The sequence below is a fragment of the Tamandua tetradactyla genome, chromosome 11, assembly GCF_023851605.1.
Source record: "Tamandua tetradactyla isolate mTamTet1 chromosome 11, mTamTet1.pri, whole genome shotgun sequence".
In the NCBI taxonomy this organism is placed as follows: domain Eukaryota; kingdom Metazoa; phylum Chordata; class Mammalia; order Pilosa; family Myrmecophagidae; genus Tamandua; species Tamandua tetradactyla.
The window spans coordinates 92,742,513-92,766,506 of record NC_135337.1 but is presented as its reverse complement, the minus strand read 5'-3'; the positions used below and the strand labels follow the sequence as shown (position 1 = coordinate 92,766,506).

The 23,994-nt window shown below is 37.7% G+C and overlaps 1 protein-coding gene across 1 annotated transcript; it reads right to left on the bottom strand.

Annotated features, from left to right (window-relative positions):
* Positions 1-6,264: 6,264 nt before the first annotated feature.
* LOC143649249 (olfactory receptor 7A5-like) lies at positions 6,265-7,194 on the bottom strand. The gene has a single exon (XM_077119414.1). It carries the CDS (start codon positions 7,192-7,194, stop codon positions 6,265-6,267), a length of 930 nt encoding a protein of 309 aa, XP_076975529.1.
* Positions 7,195-23,994: the final 16,800 nt, after the last annotated feature.

The following is a 23,994-nucleotide window of genomic DNA, read 5'->3' as shown; positions in this document are numbered from 1 at the left end:
TAGGCTCTGCTATGGATTTTAACTAAGGAGATTCTGAATGCTGTCTCTAAGGTTGCTGTGGATTTTTACTAATGAGACTTTGAGTGCTGCTTCTGAAACTCTCCAGCACTTCTCTTCAGGTGTTAGTGTCATCTTATCATCTATGGTGATGTAACTATGCCTTATTTTAGAAAACTCTTTTAATTACTCTCTTTAAATCATTTTCTTTAATTACTTTCCTAATAAAATCTGTTTTTGTATCACTGAAGTCTGTGTTGTCTATGAATCCAAACCTATAAATTAAGTGGTCACAAACATCACGTTGACTTTCGTGTGAAACCTATGTAGATGATAGTCATGTGATGTACTTCTCCTGTGACTGTGCTTATGCTGATTGCAGGATGACTGGTCACTGAGTACTTTATTATACTTCTTGCTAACATAGGGCTTGCGAGTTGGCACATATTGAGTCAATTTGGAGCTTTGATGCTGCATTGATATTATTTTTCCTTCTATATTTTAGAGAATATCACTCAACTAAGGAAACCTGCCATTGATATTTCCAGGGATGTGCCGCGGTGATGTCGCAGGGGCTAAAGAGGGCGCTACGGCTCTTGGGCCTCCTGCCTCGCGGCGTCAGGGTGTTTGGACATTTCACCGGGTGGGGGTGAGGGGGTTCCGGGCCCGGATAAGTGGACTAAGGTGAGCCGATGCTCGGCAGGGTTCCCCGCCGAGGGTCCTAAAAAGACTTGAGCCAGAGGCCAATTGTTGCACACTGCTACTTTATTGTTACATAGCAAAGACTCGTGTGCTCAGGGGCTCAAGGGCTAAAAAGGACCCGGACGCTTGGTGAGCTCGGGTTATATACAGTTTGGAGGAGGGATGGAGTCGGGGCATGTACGTCAGGGGAGGGTAGCCAATCACACAAGCTAAAAAGCAGTTGCTAGGCTTAGGGTAGAAGTTAGGAATAGGGAAGTGTAGAACATAACAGGAAGGGTGTGGTTTTGTGGTGGGCTACGGAAATGGGCGGTCCACGACAGGAGAGGGGGAGGACAGTAAGTTAGATTGCAGGTATGGAGAGAATGTTAAGAAAAGTACTGTTTAAATTTTTAAAGACGGCTAGGCTCCAATTCCCATAAATATGCCACAGGGATGTATTCATTCCTTGAACATCCTCTTTTAGTATTGCAGCACAGATTCCTGGAGATTGCCTGGTCTCTGGCTTGGAGAAGTTCTAAGCATATCTAATCTTTCTCCAAATGGGAAATCACATCTGGTTTACAGAACTGATATTAGCTGTCAACTATCTTATTCTGTTTTTCAACTGACACATAGTCCAAGCACTAAGCAGACCATGCAGATCCCAAATAGATTGGAAAAAAAAACAATGAATCCGTGTTTATTGAGGGTGCTTTCACTATACTTTGGAGCTGAGAGCTTCTTTTTTGCTTTGGACCTATCTTTTAACTGGATTGTTTCTATTTTTAATGTTAAGTTGGATTTCCTTATGTATCCTATATTTCCTTATGTATTCATACTTAATATGTGATTTCCAAATATTTTTTTCATTGGGTCGATTATCATTTTAAACTGCTTCAAATTGCAAAAGTTTTTAATTTTGATGAGATTCATTTGTCCATTGATAAATAGAGCTCTAGGACATCATTAAACATCCTAGAATAATCTCAACAATATTGTTTTTAAGAAAAGCTTTCTGAGATAGTTATTAGATTTGTTTTGCTTTTGCATTATTAATCAAATTTTAAATTAGTTATTTTAATGTAGTAAAACATATATATTCAACATGAAGCTTTAAATTTCAACCATGTTTAATTGCAAGATTCACCAATATCAATTATTTTTACAATGTTTTGCTATCATCACGACCTTCTATTATTCATTCGTTTTCATTACTCAAAACAGAAACTCTTACCTATTAAGAAATAACACCCAATTATCCTTATCTGCAGACCCTGTAACTTAATTTAATTTCTGTTTCTATGACTATGTCTAATATAGAGAGATGTAAAGAACTAAGAGTCCAACCACAGATAATGGATTAACACAATATGGAGTATCCACACGTTGGAATACTGAATCGACATGAAAAGGAATAAAGTTCTGATGCATGCTACAACATGGAACACTCTTGGATATGGGTGCTTAATTTAGTGTTGCTTTTACAACACTGTTGGGAGACACTTTCTTTACAGGAATTCAGGAATCCAACAAGGCTTCTACTATTTATCCTCCCAGCACTTTCTGAAATCGCAGAGAGGATGTCCATTGTCTCACAAACATGTGTCTGTCCAGGCACATGTTTACTCTCATAGGGAACCTAGTCATCATTCTGAGCATCATCTCAGCCTCCCCTCCAGATGCCTCTGTACCCATCTTCCTCTCCAGCCATCCGTTTGTTATCTTTGTTTCACCTCTACCACCAGCCTTAATATGCTGTGTTATAGCCAGCATTCCCTATTTTATCTGTGTAAGCAAATGTATTTTGTTACTATTTTCACACTTTTGGGAAATTTCCCAGTAACTCTGATGGCTATGTGTCATCTCTGTCCCAATCTCCACTACATGGTCACCTTGCACCTCTGCTCTTTTCCCAGTTATTTGTTGTGACTTCCTTGTCAAAATTTCTGGAAACTTATAAGTTGTTTCTTTCTGGGAAGTCATTGAAGTTCCTCAGTTTTCTGAACTCCCTGAAGTAATAAGACACATCTGCTCTATGGAACCCAATTTTGGCCAAAGTGTTGTAAAATGAATTCTTAGATGGAGCTTCCTGGAACACAGGTATTGTTTAAATATAAATAATCAGTCTCACAACATAATATGCATTGTATGGTTCCATGTATTCAAAGCCAAATTGTGAATATAATTGACATCACTGAAGTTTATGTATTAAATGATGAAGATAGGACATTTTAGTCTGGATAGAAAAGAATCACCATAAATAGAAGAGAAAGTTCATCCATATTGTTTGAATTGTGGGTACTGAATTGTGGGGAAGGTACTGGTGATTAGATCTGGATGCACAAGGAAATTTAGTGGCTGGTCATGTTCTCTTTTTAAGACTGGGTTCTGGTTACATGGAATTTATTCATGTTGTCACAGTTCATTAAAACTGTGGTATTCATTTTTCCAGGTATATGTTATACTTCAATAAAATAACCTTTGAAAACAATTCCTCTGGCATTCCATTTGTTCTATACCCTTGATTCTTTCCCCGCCTTCCTCAGTGGGGTATGGATTCAGTGCCTGACGATGCAGCACCTATTTGGTGATGATGAGAATGAAAATCACACAGTGATAAAAGGTAATGAATACTGAGCCCATGGGAGTTGCACTGAGCTGTGTGTAAGTCTGGGCACCTTAACATAGAGCAGTTGATAGGTGGGTGAATAGAGCCTTCAATTCTGAAAGTCAGTCTTTGGTTTGGGCTTTTTTTTCCAGCTTAGTGTGACCATCAACTAGTTCACTGCTCATGATGCCTTTTTAAAGATTTGAACTGCTGCCAGCTATAAAGGAATGCATGGAATAAAAAATGCACACAATTATAGAGACCAATATACTGTATTTCACATTTTAATGACAGCTATGCATTGAGAACTTCTTGATAAATTATAAAACCTCCCTAGAAGACCTACTAAAATAGGAAAAAATCTAAGAAAGTTTCACAGGGGAACTTGATGAAGACAAGAAAGGTGTTTTCCCATAAATGAGGAACTACTGGCCATGAAATCTCTGTCCAACTGAAAGGAATGCTGGCAGAAGTATGGCAAAAGTAATTCATACCATCTCCACTGGTAATTTTATAGTGTGCAGAGACCTCAGTCTCTTCACAATCACCATCTCAGCTCAACCGTCACATTTAGGAGAAGCCAAATCCTTCCAAAAGAATGGACCTAATACCTCAAAACAGTATTCATTTTCCAATTCCTGATAACTTTCCTTCAATAAAAGAATTTGTCTATTTTGAAATGTCATATCCAGTTCAATCAAAGGAAGGGCACTATGGACATAAGTATATCCAGATGGCAGGAGTGGAACAAGAAATCTCTAGCTTTGTACTCGATGAATCAAATATGAGATTCCTGGACACAGTGAAATTTCTAGAAAGAAAAAATATTTCTTCTTAATCTAGGAGTGGTGAGCTAGAGAGGAGGAGGCAGGAAGAGATATTTACATCTGGGAGAGCCTTGACATTCTGGGTAGAACTTCTGTAGCTTTGCATTAAACATAAATCTGTCTCTCACATTCTTATCCACGTATTTCATTCAAATGCTGATGGAAGGATTGCAAAAAGTCATGCTTTAAGGCTTCATTCTTGAAATATCCATTACATGGTTCTGTTGGAATTTACAGCTGTGGTAGACTGACTGCAGACAGGACAGTGGTCTCAGCCTTTCTCTGTACCTACCTCTTGTGCAGCACCTATGTTGCTCCACCAATCAAGAGGTGAGTATCTTCTCCATCTTTGATCCAGAGGAAGTCATGTTTTATTTGATTTGCCCAGTAGACAATGGCAGGGCTGACAGAGAGCTTTGAGAAGGCTTAGTGTGTTTCTGATGCTGTGTCTTGGAATCCTTACTCAGCCATTTGCACAAGCCCATGCTTCCCTTTGGAGGATGAGACAATGTGTGGAGGAGAGGCCAGCTGTCACAGTGAAAGTCACTGTAGCTCAGCCTACAGCCTACAGGCCACCATAGTGAGAGGATTAGCCAAGATCAAAACAGCCCCAGGCAACTCAAAACTGACCACATCTGGGAGGAGGCAGAAGAGATCAAAAGAAGTCCATATTTCAGCATCCCATAAAGTAATAAAATCACATCTTAAGATATTTATTTTTTGGATGTCTTGTTTGGGATCAATAGTTAACTGAAGCAACAGTCAACTTTAAGAGATTTGATGGTACTGAGATAAGTCTGCTTCTTCCTAAGTTTGCATTTTTCAGGCATTTGAAGACAGCATTGATGATCACCAGTTATGAAAGCTTAAGTCAGTAAATCGTACTTAAAAGTGACCGCAGATGAGGCTTCTATAGGAAGCTGGAAGAGTATGGAAGGACATACATGCTTGGGCAAGTACAACTGGTGACCCTGAATCAAAACTCACCATTGACAGGTATTTTGTGGGCAGGAACCCAAACTCTTCTATCAATCAACCTTTGATCATGATGGATGAAAAACATGTTGACAATAGATAAGAACGAATGATGAAAAATTAAATATAAAATTTATTCATTCACAAGTTATTTTGTGTTTTTAATGATATTTAGAAAATGGGCAATTTACTTAAAGTAATAGAAGCAATCAAATTTTTGGCTATACTGAAATCTGTAGAGCAGAAGTGGGAATATGACTAAATAAAATAGAATTTAGACATTCAACACAGTCCTGCACGCCAATTAACATCACCCTTAATATGTGCACCAAGATTTCATAACTCATTGAAGAGCCCACATCATCAATAAGAAATCCCTCTTTAGTAATGCAAAGTATAATTGAAAATTTTCCTTCACTATGTTTTAAAACATGTATGATGATGTACAAATATATATATATACAAATTTGTCTACTTCTAGACTGCCCTTGAAAGATGCACATATATATATATATATATATATATATATATATATATATATAGAATGAAAATTTTTCCTACAGTACCCTATGACAGAGACCATCCATAGTAAGAAATGGGGACATTGACCTGAATATGAGAACAGGAGCTTAATAAAGAGGGTAAAACCAGAGGACCAGATAGAAGAAGCACCAGTATGTGAGGCAATATTCATAGAAAGATCTTGTAAGGTAAAGATATACATGAGATGACAGACAGAAAGGGGAAAAGCTGAAGTATCTCTACATTAAAATGTTATATACAGATGTTGTTGACATGGGTAAAGGTGCTTTAACTGTATGAAAACTCACCACCACTTTTTCAGTAAAAAAAAACCTTGTGATTTTAACTGTGAAAATTGAGAAAAAATATTCTTCAAGAAATCCACTCTTATTTTGATCTGTTGGAATTTGCAAGTTGCTTCTTATCCACATAGAAAAAGTAGGAAAAAATACAAAAAGGAAAATGTTCACTATGTAATTGATAGAGAAATCTTAATAAAGGAAGAGGTCTAAAATCCAACAAATTGAAATGATGAATAAATAGAAAGAGACAGTTCATACTCCCAGCTTCTTGATCAAAAAAATCATAATTTCTGGATCTCTCTTTGAGCACTGATTATAAAATCACCCTCTCAAACCCATAATTAATGATGCTTTAATACATCCTTCCAAAGAGGTTGCCCAGAGCCCTTTTGATATCTTTGTTCCTGAGACTGTAGATAAAGGGATTCAGCATGGGTGTAACCACAGCGTACATCACGGAGGCTGCTGCATTAGAATCTGTGCTCTGTGCAGCCGCAGAACTAAAGTAAACCCCAAGGCTTGTACAATAAAATAAGGAGACCACTGAGAGATGAGATGCACAGGTGGAAAATGCTCTGAACTTCCCCTGAGCAGTTGAGATTGAACCTATGGAGGAAACAATCTTGGAATAAGACAATAAGATCCCAGTGAGGGAGCTGACACCCACCAGCACAGTTGTCATGTAAATCACTATGTAACTGACGAAAGTGTCAGAACAGGCAAGTAGGACCATCTGATTAAGTTCACAGAAAAAGTGGGGGATTTCCAAGTGTGAACAAAAGGAGAGCTGCAACACCACTGAGATTTGTAAGAAAGAATTCAGGGCACTCAAGGTCCAGGACCCCAGAACCAGTAGGACACAGAGCTGGGGGTTCATGATGACCATGTAGTGCAAGGGGTGACAGATGGCCACGAAGCGATCATAGGCCATCACAACCAGGAGGAAGTCATCCAACACTGCATAAAATATGAAAAAGGACATCTGTGTGAGGCATCCTGCATAGGTTATGACTTTACTGTGTGTCTGGATGTTCACCAGCATCTTTGGGATGGTGGTGGAGGACACACAGATGTCGATAAAGGACAGGTTGGAGAGGAAGAAGTACATGGGCGTGTGGAGGTGGGAGTCAGTGATGGTGGCCAGGAAGATGAGCAGGTTTCCAAAGATGGTGACCAGGTACATGGAGAGGAAGATCCCAAAGAGCAAAGTCTGCAGTTCTTGTTCCTCAGAAAAGCCCAGAAGACAAAATTCTGAAATTGGAGTTTTATTTCCAGATTCCATGTGACTGCTTACCCAGGAAGAAAGAGAAAAGGAACAAAGCTCATTTTCTCCCAAATCAGCATCACAAGTCTAGTGGACATGCTATAATTTCAATAGTCATTCCTGAAATATATTTCCATATTTTGTTCTTGCATCAAGTTGCTTAGGTTAGGGGACATCTGAAGGCAGCTTTGAATGGGATTTCATCTCCCACTCTTGGCGTTTTCTTGATTTCAGGAAAAAATAAAGAGAAGAAAAAGATATGCCAGGCACTTTCTAGGCAATAGGAACCCAGGGCTGACACACAACAGACCCCACAATCTGATGAAGGAGAAGAATGCAGATAAATACATAATAGCTTTATAACATATCAACAAATATCTTTTTATAGAAAAGAATACAGGAGCTGAAAAAAAGGAGAAGTGAAGTGGGCATGTCATTTTGTATTAATGTCCAAACAAGATCAGGAGACAAGGTGACATTTCAGCAGAGGCCTCTCTGATGAGATGTTGGGAGACAATGAGAAACCTGGAGAAATGTGTGACCAGATGAGAGAATGTCCAGAGTAAATGACCTGGGGGGAGCCTATTTCTGATGCTCAAGGTCAACAAGGAGCCAACATGGTCAAGAGAGGGAGCAAGGGGGAGAGAGATAAAAGAAGATAAGATGTCAGAGAAGGTTTACAATGAGGTGGCCACACTGCTGCTGAAACTGCAGGACAGAGTCACTAAGCCAAATGTTGTACCTCTTCTCCTTTATTAAATTGGTTTATAAGGATTCCACACCAATAGAATGGACTATGCTCTTTATTTCCAAATATGCATTTGCATTGTGCAGTTTGGATTATAAAGAACATATTTTGGAATATAAGTCAGGCTGTCCTGCTCTGAGCACAACAAACACATGCAAGTGCACACAAGGACACAAACACATGCCCACTTACTACACTCTGACACACACACACAGAGAAGCACACAACCCACTGTGGCCTCTACGACCTTGATTACCGCCTCTATGACCTTGACCTTGACTGGCACCTTTATCAGCATGGGTAGACTCAAAGCTCAGCACTTTTACATGTCTGCTTCCCTCTATGGTGATTTCTCCCACTCAGGCAATTGGGAATTTTCTCTCCCTCCTTATGGGGAAACTCCAAATCCTCATTCAGGTATGCTTGGAATCATTGTTTGGTGAGCCTTTTCTTTTAACATCATGACTGGAAGACCACACGTTCTTTCTTGCAATTAATTTGGATGGAAGCTTCTATGAGAGTATTCTGCCTTTATTGAATTTCATATCTTTTTGCCCAGCTATGTTGTGAACAACTTGGGGATATAGCAATGTTCTACATATTTAATCCAGTTGGTGCCTGAGTTAAAATGGTAGAAGATTAAATATATGCATATATAGTGAACCAATAGAAGATTGTGTCTTCACTGCAAATTTCAACAGTGAGTGAAAGAGAAGAAGGAAGAAGGTGTTTAAAATGCTGTGGAGAAAATGCTGGAAGTATAAATTCTATATTCTGAGATCCTTTCCCATTTGAGTCAAAAGACACATTTTCTTAATTAGCATGGAATGATAGACATCCATACATATATTACAATGGAACACACATACCATGGGTATACAATGATTTATTTCTGAAGGTTCTTTTATTACCTCTCTATGTGTTTTCAGTTCATGCTGTGCATGATTTTTGTGTGTGTGTGTTTTATATATGTATGCTCTGTGTTGTATCATATATGCAAAAGTGCATTGTGGATCACAACGTAAAAAAAGTTTTCCCTGCTCTGGGAAATTAGCAACAATTTTTGGAAACCATGTCACTAAAGGGAAAATAAATTTAAAAGGATGGCCAGTCCCTACTCATGGGTGAAATGGGCTTATAAATGGTAGGCCAAATGAAAAAAGCAATGTTGGAGAGAGAACAGGGAGTCAGCCTGGGAGGTGAAGCTCCTCCAGAATATACAACCACAGGCAGAGCAGATGGTCTTGGGGGCACCTGCCTTTTCATGGTCTCCACATCTTGCCTTGATCTACCTTTAATTGAAGTTCTTGTCCCATATTTATTAGATCACACTGATTTTTAACATGATCTGAAAGTGGATGAAGCAGGTCCCGTTTTCAGTTTGCTTTCATGGCACTTTCTCTTTATTATTCTTGGGCTTTGGGGTTTGATCTCTTTTTTGACAGTCTAATGGATACAATCCAGTTAGTAAAGTACCTTACACAATATGCAAAGGGCTTCTCTGAACATTCTATATAAAGACCTGCAAAACCACAACTATTACCAGGATTTATCTTTCTTCCAATGATGTATCCCTGAGAACATTTTATCACATGAACTTACTTCACTGAACTCTGACTTCTCTAGTATAATATAACATCCAAATGAACAGAAACTACACAAGCATTGTTTACCTCTGCATTTCCATTGAGATGTATGCATACTTGTGCATTCACACAGAAATGAATTTAAAGAACATTTTAAATAAATACAATACTTTGTTTCTCAAACAAGCACACAAGCCAGGAGACTTCACAGATCTGGATGTGCTGCACTGACTCTTAGATGACTTCAGATAAAAAGTCTTGGCATCCATTCTCCCTGACACTTTTCCTCATCCTCTACTGGGCTCACCAACTCACCTGGATGAGAGCTCTGAAAGGAAGGTCTCCCTGTGAAAGTTCAAATTTCTTTGTGGGAGGTTGACATTGCACATTGAATCTCTGTCATTAGACAAGACACATAAAAAGAGTCAAGTTGTCAGCCCCCCAGCCAGACTTGAGGCTACAAAGAGACAACCATGTCCTATCCAGCCAAGACTGCCCAGGGTGAGAGACAGCAGAAGGAAAAATATTTACAGCATTTCTTTAGGTGCTTCCCAGCATTTTCCCCTCTGATCCCCATTAGTACATTTCTCTCTGTGTCTCTAATTAGCACATTTCCTTGCTGCCTCACAATTGAGCCACCAGTTCCCTTTGAAACACTGGTCATGAGAGAATAAAAACGTTCTTGCTGACTTTCTGTTCCCTAGAGATCAGGTTGCATCAGGTGATTCCACCTTTTTTCACTCCCCAGCATCATGGACTCAACTGACTTGTAATGATCTCACATTTATAGCATCTTTCTCATCTTTTTAATTAAGGTTTTAATCATGTATATGACTGACAAATCCATCCTCACTAGTCCCTTCAATCTCCAAAGCATTAACATGAGGAGAACATTCTGGCCATGATTTTCTCCCAAGAACATTATATTTCCCTCTTCAACAAAGGACAAAACTGTGCTTGTTGAAGTTAAAACATAAGCAGTGCATCCTTTGTCTTATCAGTGCTTTTCCCCAGTTTATTAGGAATGTCCTGGCTCTAATGCAAGTAAATAAGTGGCATTTATTCCTTCATTATAAAGTGTTTGTTTATGAAGGGATAATATTGGCATTATCATTACCCACACTCAGTAACTTGATAGGGATTGTCTCATATGATTCTCAGAAAAATCCATTCTAAAAACGGATATTTGGACACCGACATTCATAACAGCATTATTCACAGTTGCAAAAGATGGAAACAATCCAAGTGCACATACACAGATGAGCAAGTAAATGAAATATGGTACATATGTACGATGGAATAATATGCAACAGTAAGATTAAATGAGGTCCTGAAATATTTGACAGCACAGATGAGCCTTGAGGTCAAAATGTTGACTGAAATAAGCCAGACACAAAAGGATAGATAATGTATGATTTTGCTTTTATAACCATGGTATATATTAACTCAGAGGCTTGCAATACAGAAAAAAAGGGACCTAGAAATATGTGGAAGCCAGAAATGGGTGAAAGATTATCTAATGAGGTTGAACTTCATTGTAAGTGAATAGACAGAAGTGAAGGCAGTTCAACAGTGGGTCTATAAGTAACATTGCTATATTGAAGGTGAACATGAATGAAAGGTGTTGTATAGAGGCATATATTCAACAAATTAACACTACAAATATAAACAAGTTCTTGCATGAATTATTTCAAAGGTAGGGCTCTTGTACAAAGATTTTATAATATCAGGGTATAGGGGAAACTGCTATTGCATGCTCTGAGCTATGTTTAACTCAAAAACAGCAACAGTACCATAGCAACACCCGGGGTACACAATGGGGGGGGTAAGAGTTATGGGGAGGTTTGAATTTCCTATTGGGTGAAGGTTTGTTTTTTGTTTATCTTTCTCTTTGGAACACTAAAAATTATCTGAAATTGAGAGTACTGATTGACTATTGACTTCGGTCATTATACATTATGCCCAATGGATGGACGTGGCTGAAGGGTAGATACACTGACTGAGAGGTAGAATGGCAAGCTCTGGGATATAATTACAATTGAACATTGTGCTGTTATAGAAAGGAAAGAAGTTGAGAGGCATGCAATGTTGTGAGTGAACCTGTGGGATATTATGTGATGCAAAATTCCCAGAGACAGGAGAGCCAATGTTGTATGGTCTCGTGTAGAAAATACTTATAAGAAAATTGGAGTCTAGATTGTACCTCTAATGGCAGTCACATTTAGTCTGGAGTAGCAATTGTTATTTCTAGATTTTGAGGGGCTGTACTATGTATGTATCGTCTGGTATTTCCCTGGAAATTGGTGTACCTGTGTGACACCTCAGATCCAGAGTAGGAATTCTCCAATGTTGAAGGTCAGCATTGCCACATACAACAGCTGTAAAATAAACTGAAGCAGATATCAGGCTGCAGTCAGATAAAAATGAAGTTGATCAGGTCAGGAATGAGGTAAATCAGAGTACAGGGATTGAGAAGACATTGCCAGTATTGTAGAACTTCACCTACTCTACAAAACCAAAGGAAGAGAGCTTTATTTTGTCCAGAACCTAAAATTTCTGTAGCACATAATCTAACTCAACTTGTCTGGATACAGTATTTAAACAATCCAAACACAAGAAGCTCAGAATGAGAATGAGGACTAGTAAAAGCTTAATATAATGCCTGGATACATCTTAGAGTATGTTGAGCAGATAATTAAAAAGTATTGGCAATCTCCTGAGAGTAAGAAGAAAAAATATGGAGCTATTAAACTTTTCCACTAGGGAAACTCCTGACACTGTCTCAAACATTAGGGTCTACCAAGTCAATAGGCCAAGCCCATGATCTTGAGACTTGCTCCTTTGAAGCTTATTTATATAGAAGAGAAGTTTTCCTATAGCCTACCTATAGTGATATCCTAGAAGTTACTTCCAGAGGACCTCTTCATTGCTCGCATGTGGCCTCTTTTTCTCTTAGTCCTATTTTCCAAGTTAAATTATTAGCATCTCCCATACTTGGGACATGACATTCAAAGGTGAAAATCTCCCTGACAACGTGGGAAGTGACATCCAGTGATGAGCCTGGCCTGGCATCATGGGATTGACAATAATGCCTTTCTTACCAAAGGCATAGAAGTGTAACAAATAAAGTATAAGTGACTGAGATTATTCAAATAAAGTCAAGAGGCTACTCTTATGCAAGTTTCAACTAGACACTTCTATTTATCACGGTTTGCCAAACCTGAACCAACACCATTCCTGCCAACCCTAAATGTCACCTAGGGCTTTATCTGAGATTCTACAAAGGTTCCATCACTATGATTGCTTTCCAGAAACCTACAACCTCTAGATGTGTTCCTAGGCCACACAAGTCTTGAAACCCAGAGAGGGACAAGACTCTCCAGAACATCAACCATTTCCATCTCCCTATCTCCTATTATTAACAGCCTTTTCCAACCTAAAAAAAAATTAGAATGGGTACAGCCCAAATATCCCTTAAGAGTAGGAGAAAGATCCAAGGAGAATGTGGAATTATGATAGAGTAGATAGGATTTGACAAAGTGATTGCTGAATCATTATATTGGTCTTTCTTTAAGTCTCCAGTGTCTTGGAGCAGCTAGAATTAAAGCCTAAAACTGTGGACTTGTTACCCATATCAAACTCTGAAATGTTATTTTTTACAGTGAAAAAGGATGAAAAAAGTGTATATGAAATAGCGTCTGAGAAGTGTTGCCTACAGGCAGCCATTGAGAATATGAGAATTAGATTGTAGCCTAAAAGGAGCATTAAATATGAAGGGAAGTACCTAATATTAATGAAGTTCTTTATATGTTCTCACACTACTTTGTACGGTGTTAATTTCAAAGCTGATAACATGTTTTGTGAATGAACAAAATAAACAAAACTTAGTAAGAAGGTGAAAGATTTACTTTTTATGAATATAAACATACTTTAAGAAAACCTCTGAGTTTACATGTTTTAGTTCATGTTAGTGCAATACAATAGCTGTCTCTTTGTTTCTGGCTTATTTCACTCAAGCTTAAGTTCTCAAGATAGATCCATATTGTCATATGCTTCAGCACCTCATTCCTTCTTACTGCTATATAGCATTCCATCCTATATTATATATATATACTACATTTTGTGTGTGTATATATATATATATATATATACTACACTTTGTTTATCCACTCATTTTTTGATGGACTCTTCAGTTGTTTCCATCTTTTTCCAATTCTGAATAATGCCACTGTGTGCATCAGTGTGAGAATGTCTGTCACGTCCCTGCTTTCACATCTTCTGGGTATATACTGAGTAGTGGAATTGGTGTGTTGTAAGGCAACTTAATGTTTAATGTCCTGAGGAAGTGCCAACCTGCCTTCCTCAGTGGCAGTACCATTAAATTCCCCCTAGCAGTAAGTGTTCCTATTTCCAGACATCCTCTCCAACATTTGTAGTTTCCTGTTTGTTTAATAGTAGCCAGTCTTAGAAGTCTGGGATGACATCTCATTGTGGTTTTGATTTGCATTTCCCTAATAGCAAATGAAGATTAACATCCATTCATGGGCTTTTTAGCCATTTGCATTACCTCTGGAAAAATGTCTATTCATATCCATTTTCATTTGATAATTAGGTTGTTTGTCCTTTTGTTGTTGAGTTGTAGGATTTCTTTCCATGTACTGGATGTCAAACCTTTATCAGATATATGGTTAACAAATATTCTTTTCCACTGTGTGGGCTGCTCTTCACCTATTTGACAATGTCTTTTGAGGGGAAGAAGTGTTAAATCTTGAGGAGTTTCCATTTATCTGTTTTATCTTTAGTTGCTGGTGGTTTTAGTGTAAGGTTCAATAAGATATCTCCTATCACCAGGTCTTAAAGATGTTTCCATATATTTTCTTAGGAATTGTATGATATTGGTTCTTACATTTAGGTCCTTGATCCACGTTGAGTTAATTTTTGTATAGGGAATGAGGTAGGGTTCTCTTTTATTTCTTTGGATATGGATATCCAGTTATGCCAGCCACATTTATTGAAGATACTACTCTGTTCCAGTGCAATAGCTCTGGAGACCTTATCAAAAAATAAAATAAAATGACCATAGACCTAATGGCTTATTCCAGACCTCTCAATTTGATTCCATTGATCAATATTGTATCTTTATGCCAATATCATGCTGTTCGACCACTGTGGCATTATAATAAGTTTTAAAGTCATGAAATGTAAGTCTTCCCACTTTGCACTTCTTTTTTTAAATTTTTTATTAATTAAAAAATTAACAAACAAAACATTTAGATATAATTCCATTCTACATATAAAATCAGTAATTCTTAATATCATCACATAGTTGCATATTCATTATTTCTTAGTACATTTGCATCGATTTAGAAAAAGAAATAAAAAGACAACAGAAAAAGAAATAAAATGGTAATAGTGAAAAAAACTATATGTACTATACCCCTTATCCCTCACTTTCATTTACCACTATTTCAAACTGAATTTATTTTAACATTTGTTCCCCCTATTATTTATTTTTATTCCATATGTTCTACTCTTCTGTTTATATAGTAGCTAAAAGGAGCATCAGATATAAGATTTTCACATTCCCAGAGTCTCATTGTGAAAGCTATATCGTTGTTCAATCATCATCAAGAAACATGTCTACTGGAACACAGCACTGCATTTTCAGGCAATTCCCTCCAGCCTCTCCACTACATCTTGAACAACAAGGTGATATCTACTTACTGCATAAGAATAACCTCCAAGATAACATCTCGACTCTGTTTGGAATCTCTCAGCCATTGACACTTTGTCTCATATTACTCTTCCCCCTTTTGGTCAAGAAGGTTCTCTCAATCCTTTGATGTTAATTTTTAGCTCATTCTAGGGTTTTTCTCAGTCCTTTGATGCTGGGTCTCAGTTCATTCCAGTATCTTTGTCCCACGTTGCCAGGATGGTCCACACCCCTGGGAGTCATGTCTCATTCAGAGAGGGGGAGGGTGTTGAGACTGCTCATCATATTGGCTGGAGAGAGAGGCCACATCTGAGCAACAAAGGAGGTTCAACTTGGGGTGACGCTTAGGCCTAAATTTTAAGTAGACTTAACCTATCCTTTGTGGGGTTAAGATTCATGTGAACAAACCCCAAGAGTGGGGGCTCAGCCTATAGCTTTGGTTGTCCACACTGCTTGTGAGAAAATCAAGAATTCAACTTGGGGAAATTGAATTTCTCCCCACTCTCACCATTGCCCGAAGGGGGCTTGCAAATACTTTTCCAGTCACTGATCAAATCATTCTGGGATTCATCAGGGGATCACTCTGGACAAACCAACAATATCTCATGTGCTACCTGAGATTCCAAGTACTTATGACACTCAATCAAACTATCTACATGAGGTATATTAGGAAATGCTCTAGTCAAAATCTAAATTTTGTAACAAAAAAACATTTTTGGCTTTAGACTCACACATGAGGTGACATTTTAAAGTATAAATTATCATTTATTTTCAGCACCCTGCAATAATGATATTCCTTTGTTCTTCCTAATGCCAAAACATTTTTAAAATTTGTACATTGTACATTTCACTATTATTATACACTCTAGATATTCCTAGAAAATACCATCTCGATCTTTAACATCTATCTTTCTTTCTGATTTCATTTATGTCCCCAGCCCTCCTCCCTCTATCATTCTCACATGCAGTTTCCTTCAGTGTTTTAACATAATTACATTACAGTTAGGTACTATTGTGCTGTCCATTTCTGAGTTTTTCTATCCAGTCCTGTTGCACAGTCTGTATCCCTTCAGCTCCAATTACCCACTATATTACCGTATTTCTATCTCCTGATGGTCTCTGTTACCAGTGATATATTCCAAGTTTATTCACTAATGTCGGTTCATATCAGTGAGACCATACAGTATTTGTCCTTTAGTTTTTGGCTAGACTCACTCAGCATAATGTTCTCCAGGTCCATCCATGTTGTTATATATGTCATAGGTTTATTTGGTCTTAGAGCTGCATAATATTCCATCGTATGTATATACCACAATTTATTTAGTCACTCTTCTGTTGATGGACATTGTTTCCACCTCCTTGCAGTGGTAAATAATGCTGCTATAAACATTGGTGTTCAAATGTCCGTTTGTGTCTTTGCCCTTAAGTCCTCTGAGTAGATACCTAGCAATGCTATTGTTGGGTCATATGGCAATTCTATATTCAGCTTTTTGAGGAACCACCAAACTGCCTTCCACAGTGGTTGCACCATTTGACATTCCCACCAACAGTGGATAAGTGTGCCTCTTTCTCCACATCCTCTCCAGCACTTGTCATTTTCTGTTTTGTTGATAATGCCTATTCTGGTGGGTGTGAGATGATATCTCATTGTGGTTTTGATTTGCATTTCTCTAATGGCCAGGGACATTGAGCATCTCTTCATGTGTCTTTTGGCCATTTGTATTTCCTCTTCTGATAGGTGTCTGTTCAAGTCTTTTTCCCATGTGTAATTGGATTGGCTGTCTTTTTGATGTTGAGTTGAACAATCTCTTTATAAATTCTGGATACTAGACCTTTATCTGATATGTCATTTCCAAATACTGTCTCCCACTGTGTAGGCTGTCTTTTTACTTTCTTGATGAAGTTCTTTGATGCACAAAAGTGTTTCATTTTGAGGAGCTCCCATCTATTTGTTTCTTTCTTCTGTGTTCTTGCTTTAGTTGTAAGGTCCATAAAACCGCCTCCAATTGTAAGATTCATAAGACATCTCCCTACATTTTCCTCTAACTGTTTTATGGTCTTAGACCTAATGTTTAGATCTTTGATCCATTTTGAGTTAACTTTTGTATAGGGTGTGAGATACAGGTCCTCTTTCATTATTCTGCATATGGATATCCAGTTCTCTAGGCACCATTTATTGAAGAGACTGTTCTGTCCCAGGTGAGTTGACTTGACTGCCTTATCAAAGGTCAAATGTCCATAGATGAGAGGGTCTATATCTGAGCACTTTATTCAATTTCATTGGTCAATATATCTATCTTTATGCCAGTACCATGCTGTTTTGACCACTGTGTCTTCATAATATGCCTTACAGTCAGGCAGCATGAGACCTCCAGCTTCGTTTTTTTCCCTCAAGATACTTTTAGCAATTCGGGGCACCCTGCCCATCCAGATAAATTTGCTTATTGGTTTTTCTATTTCTGAAAAGTAAGTTGTTGGGATTTTGATTGGTATTGCATTGAATCTGTAAATCAATTTAGGTAGAATTGACATCTTAACTATATTTAGTCTTCCAATCCATGAATATGGTATGCCCTTCCATCTATTTAGGTCTTCTGTGATTTCTTTTAACAGTTTCTTGTAGTTTTCTTTGTATAGTTCTTTTGTCTCTTTAGTTAAATTTATTCCTAAGAATTTTATTCTTTTAGTTGCAATTGTAAATGGAATTCGTTTCTTAATTTCCCCCTCAGATTGTTATTACTAGTGTATAGAAACACTACAGATTTTTGAATGTTCATCTTGTAACCTGCCACTTTGCTGTACTCGTTTATTAGCTGTAGTAGTTTGCTGTGGATTTTTCAGGGTTTTTGATGTATAGTATCATATCATTTGCAAACAGTGATAGTTTTACTTCTTCCTTTCCAATTTTGATTCCTTGTATTTCTTTTTCTTGCCTATTGCTCTGGGTAGAACTTCCAACACGATGTTGAATAACAGTGGTGATAGTGAACATCCTTGTCTTGTTCCTGATTTTAGGGGTAAAGTTTTCATTTTTCCCCATTGAGGATGATATTAGCTGTGGATTTTTTATATATTGCCTTTATCATTTTAAGGAAGTTCCCTTGTATTGCTATCCTTTGAAGTGTTTTCAACAGGAAAGGATGTTGAATCTTGTCAAATGTCTTCTCTACATCAATTGAGATGATCATGTGATTTTTCTGCTTTGATTTGTTGATATGGTGTATTACATTAATTGATTTTCTTATGTTGAACCATCCTTGCATACCTGGGATGAAACCTACTTGGTCATGACGTATAATTCTTTTAATGTGTTCCTGAATTCGATATGCTAGAATTTTGTTGAGGATTTTTGCATCTATACTCATTAGAGAGATTGGTCTGTAGTTTTCTTTTTTTTGTAATATCTTTGCCTGGTTTAGGGATTAGGGTGATGTTGGCTTCACACAATGAATTAGGTAGCTTTCCCTCCACTTCAATTTTTTTGAAGAGTTTGAGGAGAGTTGGTACTAATTCTTTCTGGAATGTTTGGTAGAATTCACATGTGAAGCCATCTGGTCCTGGGCTTTTCTTTTTGGGAAGCTTTTGAATGACTGATTCAATTTCTTTACTTGTGATTGGTTTGTTGAGGTCATCTATTCCTTCTTCAGTCAAAGTTGGTTGCTCATGTCTTTCTAGGAACTTGTCCATTTCATCTACATTGTTGTATTTATTAGCATAAAGTTGTTCGCAGTATTCTGTTATTACCTCCTTTATTTCCATGAGGTCAGTGATTATGTCTTCTCTTCCATTTCTGATCTTTTTTATTTGCATCCTCTCTCTTCTTCTTTTTGTCAATCTTGCTAAGGGCCCGTCAATCTTGTTGATTTTCTCATAGAACCAACTTCTGGTCTTATTGATTTTCTCTATTGTTTTCATGTTCTCAATTTCATTTATTTCTGTTCTAATCTTTGTTATTTCTTTCCTTTTGCTTGCTTTGGGGTTAGTTTGCTGTTCTTTCTACAGTTCTTCCAAGTGGACAGTTAATTCCTGAATTTTTGCCCTTTCATCTTTTTTGATATAGGCATTTAGGGCAATAAATTTCCTTCTTAGCACTGCCTTTGCTGCATCCCATAAGTTTTGATATGCTGTGTTTTCATTTTCATTCACCTCGAGATATTTACTAATTTCTCTTGTAATTTCTTCCTTGACCCACTGGTTGTTTAAGAATGTGTTGTTGAACCTCCACGTATTTGTGAATTTTCTGACACTCTGCCTATTATTGATTTCCAACTTCATTCCTTTATGATCTGAGAAAGTGTTGTGTATGATTTCAATCGTTTTAAATTTGTTGAGACTTGCTTTGTGACACAGCATATGATCTATTTTGAGAATGACCCATGAATACTTGATAAAAAGGTGTATCCTACTGTTGTGGTGTGTAATGTCCTATAAATGTCTGTTAAGTCTCGCTCATTTATTGTAATATTCAAATTATCTGTTTCTTTGTTGATCCTCTGTCTAGATGTTCTGTCCATTGATGAGAGTGGGGAATTGAAGTCTCCAACTATTATGGTAGATGTGTCTATTTCCGTTTTCAGTATTTTCCGTGTATGCCTCATGTATTTGGGGCATTCTGGTTTGGGGCATAAGTATTTATGATTGTTATGTCTTCTTGTTTAATTGTTCCTTTTATTAATAGATAGTATCCTTCTTTGTCTCTTTTAACTGTTTTACATTTGAAGTCTAATTTGTTGGATATTAGTATAGCTACTCCTGCTCTTTTCTGACTGTTATTTGCATGAAATATCTTTTCCCAACCTTTCACTTTCAACCTGTGTTTATCTATGGGTCTAAAAAGATGTGTTTTCTGTAGACAGCATATAGAAGAATCCTGTTTTTTAATCCATTCTGCCAGTCTATGTCTTTTGATTGGGGAGTTCAGTCTATTAACATTTAGTATTATTACTGTTTGGGTAGTACTTTCCTCTACCATTTTGCCTTTTGTATTTTATATGTCATATCTAATTTTCCTTCCTTCTACACTCTTTCCCACACCTCTCTCTTCTGTCTTTTTGCATCTGTCTCTAGTGCTCCCTTTAGTATTTCTTCCAGAGCTGGTCTCTTGGTCACAAATTCTCTAGTGACTTTTTGTCTGAAAATGTTTTAATCTCTCCCTCATTTTTGAAGGACAATATTACTGGATATAGAATTCTTGGTTGGCAGTTTTTCTCTTTTAGTGATTTAAATATATCATCCCACAGTCTTCTCGCCTCCATGGTTTCTGCTGAGAAATCTACACATAGTCTTATTGGGTTTCCCTTATATGTGATGGATTGCTATTCTCTTGCTGCTTTCAAGATCCTCTCTTTCTCTTTGACCTCTGACATTCTGACCAGCAAGTGTCTTGGAGAATGTCTATTTGGATCTATTCTCTTTGGGGTATGCTGCACTTCTTGGATCTGTAATTTTAGGTCTTTCATAAGAGTTGGGAAATTTTCAGTGATAATTTCTTCCATTAGTTTTTCTCCTCCTTTCCCCTTCTCTTCTCCTTCTGGGACACCCACAACACGTATATTTGTGTATTTCATATTATCATTCAATTCCCTGAGTCCCTGCTCATATTTTTCCATTCTTTTCCTTATAGTTTCTGTTTCTTTTTGGAGTTCAGATGTTCCATCCTCCAGTTCACTGATTCTATCTTCTGTCGCTTGAAATCTACCATTGTAGGTTTCCATTGTATTTTTCATCTCTTCTACTGTATCTTTCATTCCCATAAGTTCTGTGATTTGTTTTTTCAGACTTTCCCTTTCTACTTTTTGTTCATTCCTTGCCTTCTTCATGTCCTCCCTCAATTCATTGATTTGGTTTTTGATGAGGTTTTCCATTTCTGTTCATATATTCAGAATTACTTGCTTCAGCTCCTGTATCTCATTTAAGCTATTGGTTTGTTCCTTTGACTGGGCCATATCTTCAATTTTCCTGGTGTGATTTGTTGTTTTTTGCTGGCTTCTCAACATTTAATTACCTTAATTAGTTTATTCTGGAGATTGCTTTCACTTATCTTACCTAGGATTTTCTTGCTAGATGAGTTTGTTGCCTATCTGTTCTTTGACCTTCAGTTCAGCTTTTTCTTGGCCTCTAGCTTAAGTTTTGTTTGACAGAGGGTAATTTTTCAGTACTTGTTTTCTTGTTTATTGTCCTGCTTGTAAGTTGCCTTTTCCCTCCCCACTCTTAGGAGGGTCTACATACGTATTACAGACTCCAGCTGAGTTTTCCCGGACTAAACTGGCCTCCTTTTGGGGTAAGAGTCACCTGCATCAGTTTTCCCTGAGTGTGAGACCCAGCAGGTTGAAAGACTTTCCTTTGTAGTCTCTGGGCTCTGTTTTTCTTATCCTGCCCAGTATGTGGTGCTTGTCTGTCTGTCGGTCCCACCAGCAAAAGTGTTGTGGCTCCTTTAACTTTGGAAAGCTCTCCCTGCAGTGGGCGTGGTAGAGTCAGAAGAAAGGCTGTAGGCTGGTTTTAATGGCTTCAAATTGCCTAGCCCTGGGGTCTGAATTCCTTGAGAGAGGGATTCCACCTGAGTTGTGTTTCATCCCTCCCCTGGGGAAGGCTCTGGTGGGAGACAGCTCTGAAAGCAACCTGTTTCTGCATATGCCTGGGGCAGTTGCAGCCTGTGTAATCCCACTGCTGAATCCAGAGGCAGCCAAGCTTCTGTAGAAACAGCCACAAAAGCTTATGTTTTGTCCCCTTTTCTCTTTTTTTGGTTAGCCCAATAGACGACCTCCACCTTGACCAGTTTTGCCTGAGCTGGGGGCATATTTTTAGTATTCAGAATTTATTTATTAATGCCACAATTGGTGTTTGGTTGGACTCATTCCCTGCTACTGTTAGAGTCTCTTTCCTTCCCCTCCAGAAAGCCGTCTGTGGGGGAGGGGCGCTGGGCACTGGCCTCCGTGGCTTGGGGAACTGCCACAGCTTGGGGAACTCACTGTTCTGGAGACTCACAGTTGGTCCAGCTGGTCCAGACTGGGGTACGCTGTGTGTCTGGTCACTATTGTGGCTCTGGGAGCTGTTCTGTACTGTTTCTGGTTATTTAGTAGTTGTTCTGGAGGACGAACTAAAACGCACACATTACTAAGATGCCATCTTGTGTACTTTTTTTTAATGATGCTTTTGGATATTCAAAGCCCCTTTCCCTTCCAAACAAATTAATATCTATCTTTTCAAAGTCTATAAGTAGATTGTTGGAATTTTGTTTGGCATTGTATTGAATCTGTATATTAATCTGGGTAGAACTGACACGTTAATGAAAGTTAGCCTTCCTATGCATGAACATAGACTCTCCTTCCACCTAGTTAGGTCCCCTTTTTTTAATAGGAAAGGAAATTAAGTTATTATTAGCACATAGAAACACTACTGATCTTTGCTCATTAATCTTGTATCCCACTAAATTGCTAAATTTATTAGCTCCAGTAGTTTTGTCATACATTTCTTGGGATTTTTCAAATATAGGATCATGCCATATGCAAATAATGAAAGTTTTACTTCTTCCTTTCCTATTTGGATGCTTTTCATTTATCTTACTTGTCTAGTTTCTCTAGATAGAACTTCTAGTACAATGTTGAAGTAACAGTGATGACAGGGGACATCCAAATGTCATTTCTGATCTTAGGGGGAGAGCATTCAGTCTCTCACCATTAATTATGATGCTAGATATGGTTATGTGATTTTCCCTTTCAGTTTGTTAATGTGTTGCATTACATTGATTGATTTTCTTTTCTTGAACCACCCTTTCATGCCTGCAGTGTGTAATTCTTGGCTGTGTTATATATTTCATTTAATGTGCTGTTAGATTCGATTTGCAAGTATTTTGTGAAAAATTTTACTCCGATATTCATTAGGAAGATTGATATTTAGTTTTCCTTGCTTGTGGTAGTTTTAGCAGGGTTTGGTGTAAGAGCGATATTTGCTTCCAGAATAAGTTAGGTAGTGTTACCTTTTCTTCAATTTCTTGGAAAAGCTTGAGCAAGAATGGTGTTAATTTTCCTTGTAATGTTTGGTAAAATTTCCCTGTGTGACCATCTCTGTCTGGGCTTTTCTTTGTAGTGAGGTGTTTGATGACTCAATCTCTTTACTTGTAATTGGTTTGTTGAGGTCTTTTATTTCTTCTCAGATAAGTATACATTGTTCATGTGTTTCTAGGAAATTGTCCATTTCATCTAAGTTGATTAGTTTGTTGACATGCAGTTGTTTAAAGTATCATCTTATGTTTTTTTTAATTCCTCTCCATTCCATATTAATGACCCCCTTCTCCTTTCTGATTTCATTTATTTGCATCTTCCCTTTGACTTTATCATTCTAAGGGTTTGTCAATCTTGTTGATATTCTCAAAGATCCAAATTTTAGTTTTATTTAGTATTGTCTTTTGCTCCCCAATATATATATTTCCATCTTAATCTTTATTTCTTTTCTTGTGCTTGCTTTAGGGTTAGTTTGCTGCTGTTTCTCTAGTTTCATCAGAGAGTGGTGTCATCAGTATGATAATATAAACAGTTATAGACCCTTTTACACTGCCCAAAATTTACACTGTTAACATTCCTTTCAACCTGCCACAAGGAGTCTTAAGGCCTTTTACCAGGGTGACTGTGTACTGGGGAAAAGAAAATGATCAGATATTTCATGGATTATTGGACACTGGCTGAGAAGTAACACAAATTTGAGAAGATACAAAATGTCACTCTGGTCCACCTGTCAGGATAGGGACTTGTGCAGGTCAGGTGTTCATTGGAATT

Excerpts from the sequence above, each read along its gene's own strand:
- LOC143649249 (XM_077119414.1), bottom strand. The coding sequence starts at position 7,194 with ATGGAATCTGGAAATAAAACTCCAATTTCAGAATTTTGTCTTCTGGGC.